The 14,002-nt window shown below is 38.2% G+C and overlaps 1 protein-coding gene across 1 annotated transcript; it reads right to left on the reverse strand.

Moving 5' to 3' along the window:
- Positions 1–265: 265 nt before the first annotated feature.
- LOC111811946 (uncharacterized) lies at positions 266–3,591 on the reverse strand. The gene is made up of 2 exons (XM_087117802.1): positions 2,944–3,591; positions 266–2,892 (listed from the first exon to the last, which is right to left on the reverse strand). The coding sequence occupies exons 1-2, from the start codon at positions 3,537–3,539 to the stop codon at positions 579–581; spliced, it is 2,910 nt and encodes a 969-aa protein (XP_086973928.1). The 5' UTR covers positions 3,540–3,591; the 3' UTR covers positions 266–578.
- Positions 3,592–14,002: the final 10,411 nt, after the last annotated feature.

Below are 14,002 nucleotides of genomic sequence, written 5' to 3' on the forward strand. Positions count from 1 at the left end.
ATAAGTGTAATAATAATGGGAAAAAAATACATGAGGGTGAAGGAGACATTCTAGCCAATGGGATTTGTAATCTAATTCTACATGTATAAGATTTGTTGTCATCCAATGGAATGAATTTCAAAGGATATATATCTTAATGCTTTGGAACCGAGAAAACTTACACAAATTTTTAAAATTAAGTTAATATTCCTATTTTAATATAGATGACAAAGAAAAGGATTTTCTTGCATTTTCCTTAATTTTGGTCTTAGTAAGGTCATTAAAATAATGCTAACAATTACCATAATGTTTATTATTAATATATAACTTAAAGAAGTTACATTGATGTTGCAGTAGTTCATATGATAAGGCTTGAAAACATAAGTTCAAACAATTAAAATTTCAATGTGGAGATAAAAGATGGTGGGTTTTCAGTGCAAACTCGGAAACGCTAGGACTTTGATGGTAGAGGAGGTGAACTAACAAGTGGAACTTTGAGAGGAGCCGTCCCTGAAATACAAGGATGACAATGGTGAAGCAATGGGTGGATTGTTGGGGCGAGGTGGCAAAACTATTGATGGAATGGTTGGACGAGGGGGCTAAGCAGTCGATAGAATAAATTGATAAGGGTGTGAAGTCATTGGTGGAATGCTAGGGCGAGGTGGTGAAGCTATTGGTGGAATGATTGGACGAGGTGGTGAAGTCATTGGTGGAATGTTAGGGCGAGGTGGCAAAGTTGGCGAAATGATGGGACGAGGGGGCGAAGCCATTGGTGGAATAATAGCGCGAGGGGGTGAAGCTATTGGTGGACTGCTTGGACGAGGGGGTAATGCTGTTGGTGGACTGAATGGACGAGGGGGTGAAGCCACTGGTGGAATGCTAGGGCGAGGTGGTGAAGTTGGTGAAATGATGGGACGAGGGGGCGAAGCCATTGGTGGAATGCTTGGACGAGGAGGTGATGCTATCGGTGGAACGATTGGACGAGGTGGTAAGGCCATTGGTGGAATGTTAGGGCGAGGTGGTGAAGTTGGCGAAATGATGGGACGAGGGGGCGAAGCCATTGGTGGAATGCTTGGACGAGGGGGTGATGCTGTTGGTGGAACGATTGGACGAGGTGGTGAGGTCATGGGTGGAATGTTAGGGCGAGGTGGCAAAGTTGGCGAAATGATGGGACGAGGAGGCGAAGCCATTGGTGGAATGCTTGGACGAGGAGGTAATGCTATCGGTGGAACGATTGGACGAGGTGGTGAGGCCATGGGTGGAATGTTAGGGCGAGGTGGCAAAGTTGGCGAAATGATGGGACGAGGAGGCGAAGCCATTGGTGGAATGCTTGGACGAGGAGGTGATGCTATAGGTGGAAATATTGGACGAGGTGGTGAGGCCATTGGTGGAATGTTAGGGCGAGGTGGCAAAGTTGGTGAAATGATGGGACGAGGGGGCGAAGCCACTGGTGGAATGCTTGGACGAGGGGGTGATGCTATCGGTGGAACGATTGGACGAGGTGGTGAGGCCATTGGTGGAATGTTAGGGCGAGGTGGCAAAGTTGGTGAAATGATGGGACGAGGGGGCGAAGCCATTGGTGGAATGCTTGGACGAGGGGGTGATGCTGTCGGTGGAACTATCGGACTAGGTGGTGAGGCCATGGGTGGAATGTTAGGACGAGGTGGCAAAGTTGGTGAAATGATGGGACGAGGGGGCGAAGCCATTGGTGGAATGCTTGGACGAGGGGGTGATGCTGTCGGTGGAACGATCGGACGAGGTGGTGAGGCCATTGGTGGAATGTTAGGGCGAGGTGGCAAAGTTGGTGAAATGATGGGACGAGGGGGCGAAGCCACTGGTGGAATGCTTGGACGAGGGGGTGATGCTGTTGGTGGAACGATTGGACGAGGTGGTGAGGCCATGGGTGGAATGTTAGGGCGAGGTGGCAAAGTTGGCGAAATGATGGGACGAGGGGGCGAAGCCATTGGTGGAATGCTTGGACGAGGGGGTGATGCTGTCGGTGGAACTATCGGACTAGGTGGTGAGGCCATGGGTGGAATGTTAGGACGAGGTGGCAAAGTTGGTGAAATGATGGGACGAGGGGGCGAAGCCACTGGTGGAATGCTTGGACGAGGAGGTGATGCTGTTGGTGGAACGATTGGACGAGGTGGTGAGGCCATGGGTGGAATGTTAGGGCGAGGTGGCAAAGTTGGCGAAATGATGGGACGAGGGGGCGAAGCCATTGGTGGAATGCTTGGACGAGGAGGTGATGCTGTCGGTGGAATGATTGGACGAGGTGGTGAGGCCATTGGTGGAATGTTAGGGCGAGGTGGCAAAGTTGGTGAAATGATGGGACGAGGGGGCGAAGCCACTGGTGGAATGCTTGGACGAGGAGGTGATGCTATCGGTGGAACGATTGGACGAGGTGGTGAGGCCATTGGTGGAATGTTAGGGCGAGGTGGCAAAGTTGGCGAAATGATGGGACGAGGAGGCGAAGCCATTGGTGGAATGCTTGGACGAGGGGGTGATGCTGTCGGTGGAACTATCGGACTAGGTGGTGAGGCCATGGGTGGAATGTTAGGACGAGGTGGCAAAGTTGGTGAAATGATGGGACGAGGGGGCGAAGCCATTGGTGGAATGCTTGGACGAGGGGGTGATGCTGTCGGTGGAACTATCGGACTAGGTGGTGAGGCCATGGGTGGAATGTTAGGACGAGGGGGCAAAGTTGGTGAAATGATGGGACGAGGGGGCGAAGCCATTGGTGGAATGCTTGGACGAGGGGGTGATGCTATCGGTGGAACGATTGGACGAGGTGGTGATGCCATTGGTGGAATGTTAGGGCGAGGTGGCAAAGTTGGCGAAATGATGGGACGAGGGGGCGAAGCCATTGGTGGAATGCTTGGACGAGGAGGTGATGCTATCGGTGGAACGATTGGACGAGGGGGTGAAGCCATTGGTGGATTACTAGGGCGTGGAGAAATAATGGGACGAGGGGGTGAAGCCATTGGTGGAATCATGGGGCGTGGGGGCAAAGCAATTGGTGGAATGGTTGGTCGAGGAGGCGAAGCAATTGGTGGAATGTTGGGACGAGGTGGTGAAGCCATAGGTGGAATGCTCGGAGGAGGCGGTGAAGTTGGTGGAATGTTGGGACGAGGTGGAGGAGGTGGTGGGGGTGGAATTGTAGTTGGAGGAGGAGGAGGTGGTGGTCTAAGAGGAAATATTGGTGGTAGTATTAAAGGTGGAAGAATAGGTAGAGGAGGGAGACGGATAGGTGGTATTGGTATAAGAGGAGGGAGACGGATAGGTGGTATTGGTATAAGAGGAGGGAGACGGATAGGTGGTATTGGAGGGAGACGGATAGGTGGTATTGGTACAAGAGGAGGGAGACGGATAGGTGGTATTGGAGGGAGACGGATAGGTGGTATTGGTAACGGGAGAGTAAGCAATTGTGAATTGACATGTTGGTCTGACGAGGAAGGTGTTTGTTGGAGACGGCGGGCTGCTTCACTCGCCTCAATATTCAAACAACATAAACTCACAAAAACACCAAACAACACAACTAAGGTCTTGTAGGAAGCCATCACATAATCAAGCTTCCTTCACTCACATTTCAAACTACTACATGTGTTCTCCTATTTATATATGCATCTCCCTCAACTTCCCTATCTTACTTTAAACCCTATTGGTATACATTAACTCGTCATTAATCATTTCAAACTTCAGGGATATAATTGAAACTTCAGTAGAAGTGTACGACTCTCGCCTTAGTCATTTTTTACTGCCTTCGAGGATGCTTGACTCCTTTTTTTTTTAGAGTCCTTTGTTCGATATTTGAGGATTTACCAATCTATTGGCACGACTAAGTTTAGGGCATGACTCTGATATCATGTTAGACGAGCACTACTCTCCACAATGGTATGATATTGTCCACTTTGAGTATAAGTGCTCATGACTTTGCTTTGGACTTCCCCAAAAGGCCTCATACGAATGGAGAGAGTATTCCTTGATTATAAACTCATGATCATTCTTTACATTAGCGGATGTGAGACTTTTATCATCCAACATGTGCCAAACTACAGTAAATTTAAAAATTTAAAAACTAAAATAGATATTTTAAAAGTCTAAAAATTAAAATATACAAATATTAAACTTTAAGCTTAATAGGATTTAAATAAAATAATAAATAAAACCTCATAATTTTTAGTTTTCTTAATTCTAATAACCCAATATATTTTTTTTTATTCTTGTTTTAAAAAAAAAACTAATTTATATACTTTTAACAAAATGAAATATAATTTTATAATCGTGAGTTTTCCTTTTTAACTTTTTAATAATTTATTTAATAGGATTTAATAATTATGAAAATAATATTCAATAGTTTAATAAAAATGATTTTAGAGTTAGTCCAAATTTAGAATAAATTCAGTAGCTTAATTTCTACCACGCAAAAAGTTATCATAAATTGCATTAATAGGTCTGTACTTATAAAAAAATTAATAAGTTGACTTTTGGAATAATAAAAGCAATGAATGAATAGAGACCATATCCAAATGAGAGAGATCCGGAGAATAGAATGACTAAAAAATGCTTAAAAGAATTGAAAATTACTTCTTATACCATCATAGTACACCTTCATTTTCGATAACTAAATTATAGAAACTTCATAGTCAAGAGTGTTTTGCTTGGAACAATTCTATTTTGAATGACCAGTTGTAACGTTTCGTTAATATATATATATAAAAAAATCTAAAAATTCAGTGAAGACAAGCGCCAGAGTTCTCGTTCCAACACCCCAACACTCGCCCTCCCGTTGCCCACGGATCGCCACGCTCCCACCCATCTTCAGCCACACCACAAAAGTCCTACAAGAGGAAGAATTCAGAGAAAAATCGAGAGAGAAGAAAAAATTGAAGTAAGTGATCTTACTATAGGATAGGCTAGATACTTGTTTGCTGTATGACGACACGTGCCTAGTGGCACTGGCTTGGTTCTTTATGCTTTATAACTAGGAACTATGATGTATGATGATGTGTATGAGTTATATGATAATGTATGATGATGCCCGATGATGTATTATGATAATTATGATGTATTTGATGGCGTTATGATGAAAATGTATGATGATGATGATGTATGATTTTGTTGCCTTAATATGGCGATGTTTTCCATATTAAGTTAAGATGTATGTTATGAATTCCTTATTGCATCATGTTGAGCAATCGACCTAGGACAACCATACGAAATATTAATAACAATGAATAGTTAACGCTCATGTATTACTAATAGTAATATAAAGATTAAACTAGGGTTGTGTTATGAAGACGTTTTAAAGATGAGAAGTTAGAGAGACCTCATGCATTTCTATATGTATATAAGCATCGAGATACTTTTCCTTTTATGATGATGAGTGTGGACGCCCACTTTATGATGATGACGGTGATCATGTTGAGCATGACACTCAGGGGTTCACTAACCTCTAGATATCGCTACGAACAGCTAGCTCGACAATGATGGGTCCAGGGGGGATGCGAACCGCCTAGGGATTCACACTCACATGTGTGGGTCGTATGTAGGAAAGTACTACACATCCAAGTTAGTTCGAAATGGAGGCCACCCCTAGATGAGATAATGATAGGTCCTTAGAGCATAATTGCATGTGTTTGCATCTTTGCATGACCCCTACAGTGGGGTCACTTACTAAGTATTCTTTAAAATACTCCGACCGTGTGCTACATGAAGGTGCCTCTGTACGGTTGACGGTGACAACGCATGTAACGACCCTAAATTTCTACATACTCAGAGTCCTAATGTCTCATACTCTGCTAAAATGCGAAATCTAACTCTTAAAAGGGAACCTCATCTTTACTATAAATGTTGAAAACATTTAAAACATCTTTAACTCTAAAAAATACGGACGATCTTACGTCCTTCAAACGAAATAATGAAATTAAAAAATAAAACAAATACAAAATAAAATAATTTAAAATGATGAAGTGCAAGACAACTTATTCTAACCTAAGACTAAGAATCTAAATATGCATTTATCCTATGCACGTGCCACAACCCTTAGGTTTTTGTAGGTTGGACCAGTGATGGGTCACGGGTTTGCAGGCGGGCTGGACCGACAATGGGTCACATGTTTGCAAGCAGTTGGGTTGGGCTGTTGGACTTGGGTCGCGGTTTATGGATCGAGTCCGACCTAGTTCCAAAGGATCCTTCTTCCTTACCCGACTCTCTGCGATTCTCCGACTCTGTTTTCTCTCTCCTCTATTCGATGGTTTCTGACGTCGCTTTTCTTCCTTTTCCTCTCTATTTGCTTATCCTTCTCTCTCCCACGAAGTTTCGTGGCTGTTGGATGTCGGGGGAGACGACGGCTACGTGGTGACGACAGTGGCGACGATGATTACGTGGCGTCAATTTACCTTCGGGTGGGCGTACTGAGGCTGGTGAGGACTTTTTCGAGTTATGTTTCGCATGCTAGAAAAACTACGATCTCTCTCTCTCTCTCTCTCGATTTTTCTGCTATTTTCTTCCTCTGTGTAGGTGTTTGAGGCATTGGCTGAAGGCTGGAGGAGGGAGGGACGCGTCTGGGGACAATCCATGAGGTCGTGGTCGTGTAAGATCTGAAAATTTCGGCGGCCGCTGAAATTTTTGCATCCTCCGACGACCTCATATTTTTTTTAATACTGATTCGTTACATTGCAAATCAGAGACCATGGAACGTGCATAGGATAGAACATAATTAAATTTCTAGACCTAGGTTAGAATAGATTGTCTTGCATTTCATCTTTTTAAATTATTTCATATTCGTTTTTAATTGCATTTCAACATTATATGTTAAACATGTAAGACTATGACGGTGTTTTCAATGATGAAGTATCTTTTAATTATTTGAAATTATTACACAAATGATGATGTTTTAACAATTACATTCCGCATATGATCTTAGAATAAGATGATAGCAGCGACTTTAGGTATCTGAAATCTAGGGTCGTTACACCAGTAACGTTACTAAGTCGCAAGAAAATGTGTGGGCCATCAAGTGCATAATTCAAATTCTGAATCCTAGGCATGAGTTGTTATAATTGGTATTAGAACACGGTAGGTATGCCTTCTTTTTCAGTGACTCAATTATAAGAACTTCATAGTTAAGCACGTTTTGCTTAGAGCAATTTTATATTGGGTGACCTCTTACGATTTTTTCTAAGAAGCACATGTGAGTGATAACAAAGCATGCTAAAGAGATTCGTGTCGAACCAATAAGTAATGTAACCATGTTGCAAGGGAATGCATAGTCACCAAAGACCGAATTCGAGTTCAGAATTCTAGTCCGAATCCTAATCAAATGGTAATGAATACATTTATCATTAAACTAAATTCAAAATTTATGGACATAAGTCAGAGAGACAGAGAACGTGCCTAATTTTGTTTGTTTGTTAGAATCATAATGAGTAATTAAAACTTTTTAAAGGTATGAATTAAATAGATGCCTAACGTGTAACAACTTAGATTTCTACTGACCTAAAGTCACTATCGTATACATAACGTAACTTCTTATGTGGAAATAATCATTTAAATCATCTTCATAAAACAATGTCATAAAACAATAGTCGGCAACCATGTAGGGATGTCTTGTATTTTAAGAAATGCTTAGTAAGTTAATCCACTTTTAGGGTTAAGAAATGCAAAGAGATGCAACATGAATGTGACCTATCATTTTAAAATCGTATTCTCTTAGGTGACTATCCTAAGCGGGCATTGGATGTGTATTTACTATTCTACACACGACCCATAAGTGCGAATTTGGACCCACCAGTTAGTTCGCACACCTCCTAGGCCTATTTTCTGTGGGCTAATATTCTCTGGTGCTATTGTCGGACACTTGGAAGAAGTAGCGACTCTCGTAGCATCATGTTATACATAATAATCATTTTCCTTTTCATAATATACGCATCTGTACCCATCATAAAGGGGGTAATACCCCGATGCATGTAACATAAAATAATGCATGAGGTAAATATTTTTCACATTTATTAAACCATGTAAAACAACTCGTTCCTATTTTCCTTCATATCATATCATCGCTTTCAAAACATGTCTCAGGGTTGTGCACCATGTCAAAACATTTTGTCGCATATCATTCATGTCATACATCGTATCACATCGTGTCGTATCATACATGTATCATATCATAAAATATATTACGTCACACCATTTATCATATCCTAAAACATATCATATCATATCATATCATAAACATGTCATTTCATAGGCATAGCATATTATAAATGCATCACACATAACAGACATATGACACATATAAAACCACGGGGTACGTGTCATCATACATAACACAAATAGTAATTTTATATTTTGTTTACTATTGTAGGTGAAATGACTTTATAAACAAATAGTAATTTACAACGAAGTGGTTGAATTCCAATTTCTAATAACTTACTCAATCAACTTCAATTAATAGTTTATATTGAAAGATGAAAAGTTATAAATTAAAAATTTATTTTAAAATGACTATTCTGTTAAAATAATTATTAAACATGGAAAGATTGAAAAATTCTTCGCAAGGAACTCGATCACCGCGATTTCCTGCAGGTAATCACCGTTTCGATCCTCACAAAAATAAATGGAAAATTTTGTAGTGTAGAGAATGAAATAGGTGGTGAGGACGAGGAAGATTTTCCCGTCTCCGCCCCATCCCATGAACATTTCTACTCATAGTAACACTAAAGGCATCAATTTAGTTGAAAAAAATTATTGTGCTCAAATAAATATAAATGAGAAATATATTTAATTTGAAAGGTTGAAATTAATATTTAAATATTAGATAAATTAAATATAAAAAGAAATATATATTTAATTTGAATGGTATTTAGTATTTAATATATTAGAGATATTATTTATAAATGGAGAAAATATATTAATATTGAAGGGTTGAATTGATATTTATTTTATTAGATATATTAAACCTAAAATAAAAAAAATATATTTATTATATCTAATACATTAAGTATTAAAATAATTAATGCATTAAATATAAATATATAGGATAGTATAGTAGTATGCATGGTAGTGACGTCTCTAATTTAGGCAAGAAAATTAGGGGCGATACAGTACCCAACTCGACTAGCTGACGCAACTTGCACCTCTCTAACTTCGTCTCGGTTTGGCTCGAGACCTCCCTAATTTTTTCGAGACAGAAAAGTACACTTCAAGGCCATAAAACGTTTTTAGAAAAGGATAGGTTCCACCATAATTGCTTTTGTATGCATTTTCCGACTCCAATAATAGAGGCACTCACTGAATATTTCTTAAAATTCTTAAGCTACATAGTACTCTTATTTTTCAGATAAAAATAAGGCACTCCTGTACCGAATGATGACATTGTAGTGACAACTATGGGACCAAAACTAAAATAAACGCATTTATGTTGTTTTTCTCTCGTAGCCCTTAAGTTAGATCAAAGTAATACTTTTTTTTTTTCATATAACTTTGCATTATTTATTTTCCATCTTATCGTTTTGATAACGTTATTATGAACATAAAAGTCTATGACGTCGTTGTGAAATATTTTAAATGAATTTTTCTGCACGTAATAGACATAGTATGCATGTGATCAATAGCATGCACGTAATGCACGTAAAGTCAAGATCATTAATAATTAGTTTGTCTTTAATTTGTTTATTACACAAAACCACTTGGAATCAAGCAATATATAATTTTGAAAGACACAAATATCTTTTTTTTTTTAGGGGAAATTAATGTTGTTTAGATGGAAAATTAATGTATTACTTGCACAAACATTTATAGTGCACATTTATTAAGTTGTATTAGTCCACTAATAAAATACCTAACTGAAGTTTTGGTTGAAATTCAACCAACGAGAAGATACCAACAAATTTAAAAGTCAACCGAAAAGAAACCAAACATAATTTAATGAAAATCAATGAGAATTTGAATATTGTTCTTGCCTAATAGGAAATTAATAGGACTATACACAAATTGGGTTAAGTTAGGTTGGTGAAATCTTTTGAACTGAATGTCGGGTTAATTAATTTGGTGACCCAAACAACTCGAATAGAGATCACAGCCTAACACAATCTAATCGACTCGAAATTTCTGGTTAATTAATTTGGTGACCCAAGCAACTCGAATAAACATCATAACGTAACATAATCCAACCCCCATCTACAACTCCCTTCCCCCAATTCTGTTTGAACCATAGCATGAGCTACTCATCTTTCAATTGAAAAAATCAATTTATTCGATTTCGTACAAGAATCAGCTTCTGGCAACGTTTTCCTTCATAAACTCTCTATAATTCAATTCGTTGATTTGATATGTCGGAGAAATTGATTTTCATTGGTCCAACTCTGTCAAAATTTGATCCGGCTTAGGTCTGATACAATCGGACCCTTTCCAACTAGTTTCAACTCTTCGAAAGTGTTTAAGATTAATATGACTACCTTTTGGCTAGTTAAATTTTTGGAATCGAGTTTAAATTATTTATGCATTATTAGGCTTAGTCATTTAAATTATTAGGGGTAAGTTTTTATATATAATTAGGTTTAACTAGTTTAAATTATTAGGGGTAGGTTTAAAGTTATTTTATGCCAAATTAGGTGAGTGAATTCTATAGTAGTTCTAATTTATGATGGTTGGAATCTTTAGGCCGAATTAAATTTCAAAAAGTAGCATTAAGTAGTGTGAGCATGGAGGAGTCGTAGTAGCTTCGACCTAGTGGCCCTACGGTCGTTTGGTTATAATTGTGTGATGTATGATGACACGTGCTCGTGGCTTCGCACGTGTCATATGCTCGTATATGTAAATTGTTATGAGATAATATGTATATGCTATGAGATGTGACCGTTATGTTGTATTTGATGACTTAATATGTTTATGATATGATATGTTGAAAACATGCTCGGGATATGTTATGTGACTGTTATGATATATGATATGTTATGTGCATGATGTGGATTGTTATGTCTGAAGGCATGAAAACGTTATGATATAATATATGTGCGTCATGAATGATATGATATGATTGACATGCAAAACGACAAACTAGCGTGAAATACTACCCCGACATACGCATGAATAATGATAAATGATATGATAAACGTTATGAGAAATGATATGATTTGAAGAAGACGCTAGCGGGGTTGTATTAAACGATAATGAAAATGAAAAAATGTTGGAACTTCATGCATTATTGTGCGCTCTTGCATCGGGAGATACCCCTATTCCTTCATGATAGTACGAACGCATAAGCTATGAGGCAGGAGAATGAACATTATATTTATCATAATGCTGTCATGATGGTCGCTATTCCTAATGGGTATCCGGCATCAACAGCTACTAAAGAATGCTCGCCCGACCAAAAAAAGAGCCCAGGAGGTGTGCGAACTGACTGGTTGGTCCATGCTCACACGTGTGGGCTGTGTGTAGGGAAATTAAGTACACATTCAAGTTGCCCGTTAGAATAGCCGCTGCCGTAGGAAATTAGACTGTTATGATAGGTTTCATTCATGAAATTGTAAGTGTTTGCATTTAAGCCCAATAGAGGGATTAAACATCATAATTCGAGACCATGGCACATGCATAGAGTACTTGTATCTATTTTCTTAGACTTTGGTTAGGATATGATGTTTTTAATTTTAAAGTTTGTTTATTTCATTTATTATTTTTTTGTGTCGTTTTAAAGATATTTTCGAAACACATAAGTCTATGGCAGAACACACTCTATAAACCTTCACACTATTTTGCAAATTCAATTTCATGAGAAGGAAAGTCGTCTCTTGAAGCCATCATAGTAGAATTAGGATTCAAGAAATAGAATTAGGTTAGCACCAAAAGGTTTCACTAACATCGGCTTAGTCCAACCAAGTAAGTGACTCTATTGTTGATTTGGTTGAATGAATTGTTTTATGTATGATGACGTCTATCTTGTGGTAAACTATTATATGATATGTTGTTCTATGTTATGTCATTTTAGACTTTGATGAGTTATGTCATGTTTATATGTTATGCTATATGTCATGTTGTAATAGTATGGTTATGATATTGATAAAATTGATAAAATGATGCATATATCTCTATAGACCATGCCATGTAAGCTATGTTATGAGTGAAAGACATGACAGAAAATTATGTAAGCATAATATAGAGACTCATTAGGTTATAAATGAAATGGGGTTGACTTGCTATGTAAATTTATGCACATACAGGGATCTCATGCATTTTGTGTGTCAATATGGGCGCATACCTTACGACATTTATGTTCGCCATGATGTTATGTGTGTTCTTTCCCACCCTAGTGTTCGACAGCTCATTAACCCATGCTAGCTCGACGAGCTAGGCCTAAAGGGGGTACGTGAGCCGTCCTAGTGAACCCAAGTGCGCGCCCATGTTTGTTTCATTTATTAATTTCGTTCACATTATTATTTGCATCAATTAAAATATTTATGTAATTTTTCCATGCAAATATTTAGTGTCAGAAATTACATATTTTATTCTAATAATAACGGATTAAGATTGAATAATCATGAAAATAGTAATCAATAATTTAATAAAAATTACTTTTTAATTTTTGTTTTGTGCACGTGTGAAATTTTAAATTAAAATGAATTGCCTACCTTAATTTCTATACACTCAAGAATTTATCATCTATTAAAATATTTAGTTGACTTGCAATGGGAAAATGAAGGTAAACCATTCAATTTACAACCATTTACACCCAACACAATTGTGAGATAACTTTTGGACCCAATTTGTTAAATTATTTCGATCCAAATAACCTTTATTAAATAATAAATTAAATCGAATCTAACTATAAATTTTTGTGTGAGATCCCATATAGGTTGGAGAGGAGAATAAAACTTTATTTATAAGAGTATCGCAATCTCTTTATAGCGACGCGTTTTACAAACTTGGAGGGAAAATCCGAAAGGGAAAATCCAAAAAGGACAGTATCTGTTAGTGATGAGTTTAGGCCGTTACAAATAGTATTAGAGCTAGACACCAGGCGGTCTGCTAGCGAAGACGACTAGCCTCGAAGGGGGGGTGGACATGAGTCGGTGTGCCAGCAATGACACTGGGCTCCGAAAGGAGGTGGGCTAGAAGGTCCCACATCGATTGGAGAAGGTAACGAGTGCAAGCAAGGACACTCGGCCGCGAAGGGACTTGGAGTGTGAGAAGTTTTTGGAGAATAAAATTTAAAAAAAAAAATTAAAGATAATTGTGTAAATTTAGAAGATTTGGATATGAAAAAGAAAAAAAAAAGTTCATGAGGATGTAACAACGGGATTGTTTTATTAAAAATAAAGTTGTCGCTCCATGCATAACGTATTTATTATGAGTGAAAATTTCATTTTAAAAATTGTTCATAAACGATATCATGGACTCAATCATTTGAAGTAAAACCTTAAAACTAACACCAAGAAAACCAATAAAGTGGAAAATAAATAATGTAGCATTTGAAACGAAAACGAAAAAATAAATCAATGCCCTAATTTAACCTATGTATATAAAAAGACATAATGCAACCATCCTAATACTGGTCTCATAGCCTTCATCATGACGTCCTTATACGTACAGGGTGCATTATATTTACTTTAAAAATAAAAGTAGCACATGGCCTGAGTATTTTAAAAAGTACTCAGTAAGTAGCCCGATTAGGAAATTGAAAAAAAATGTAACATTAGTGAGACTTATCATTTAAAAACATCATGTCATGGCCTCAGGTAGCTTTCTAATCTAAGCAAGGTTGGATTTGTAGTACTTCTCTACAAACGGCCCACACGTGTGAGCATGGAGCCACCAGACAAGCTCGCACACCCTCTAGGCCTGCCTCGTTGGACTAGCACTCGCTAACAGGCTGTTCCGGACACTATAGAAGGAACAAACCCACATAACATCATGGAAAACATAAAGGTCGTATAGTACAACTTAACATAGCATGACATAATATGACATATTACAATTTAACATAGTATGTCATAACAATCATAATTATGACACATGCATG

Source organism: Cucurbita pepo, chromosome 15, assembly GCF_057944985.1.
Source record: "Cucurbita pepo subsp. pepo isolate OVF chromosome 15, ASM5794498v1, whole genome shotgun sequence".
Classification (NCBI taxonomy): Eukaryota; Viridiplantae; Streptophyta; class Magnoliopsida; order Cucurbitales; family Cucurbitaceae; genus Cucurbita; species Cucurbita pepo.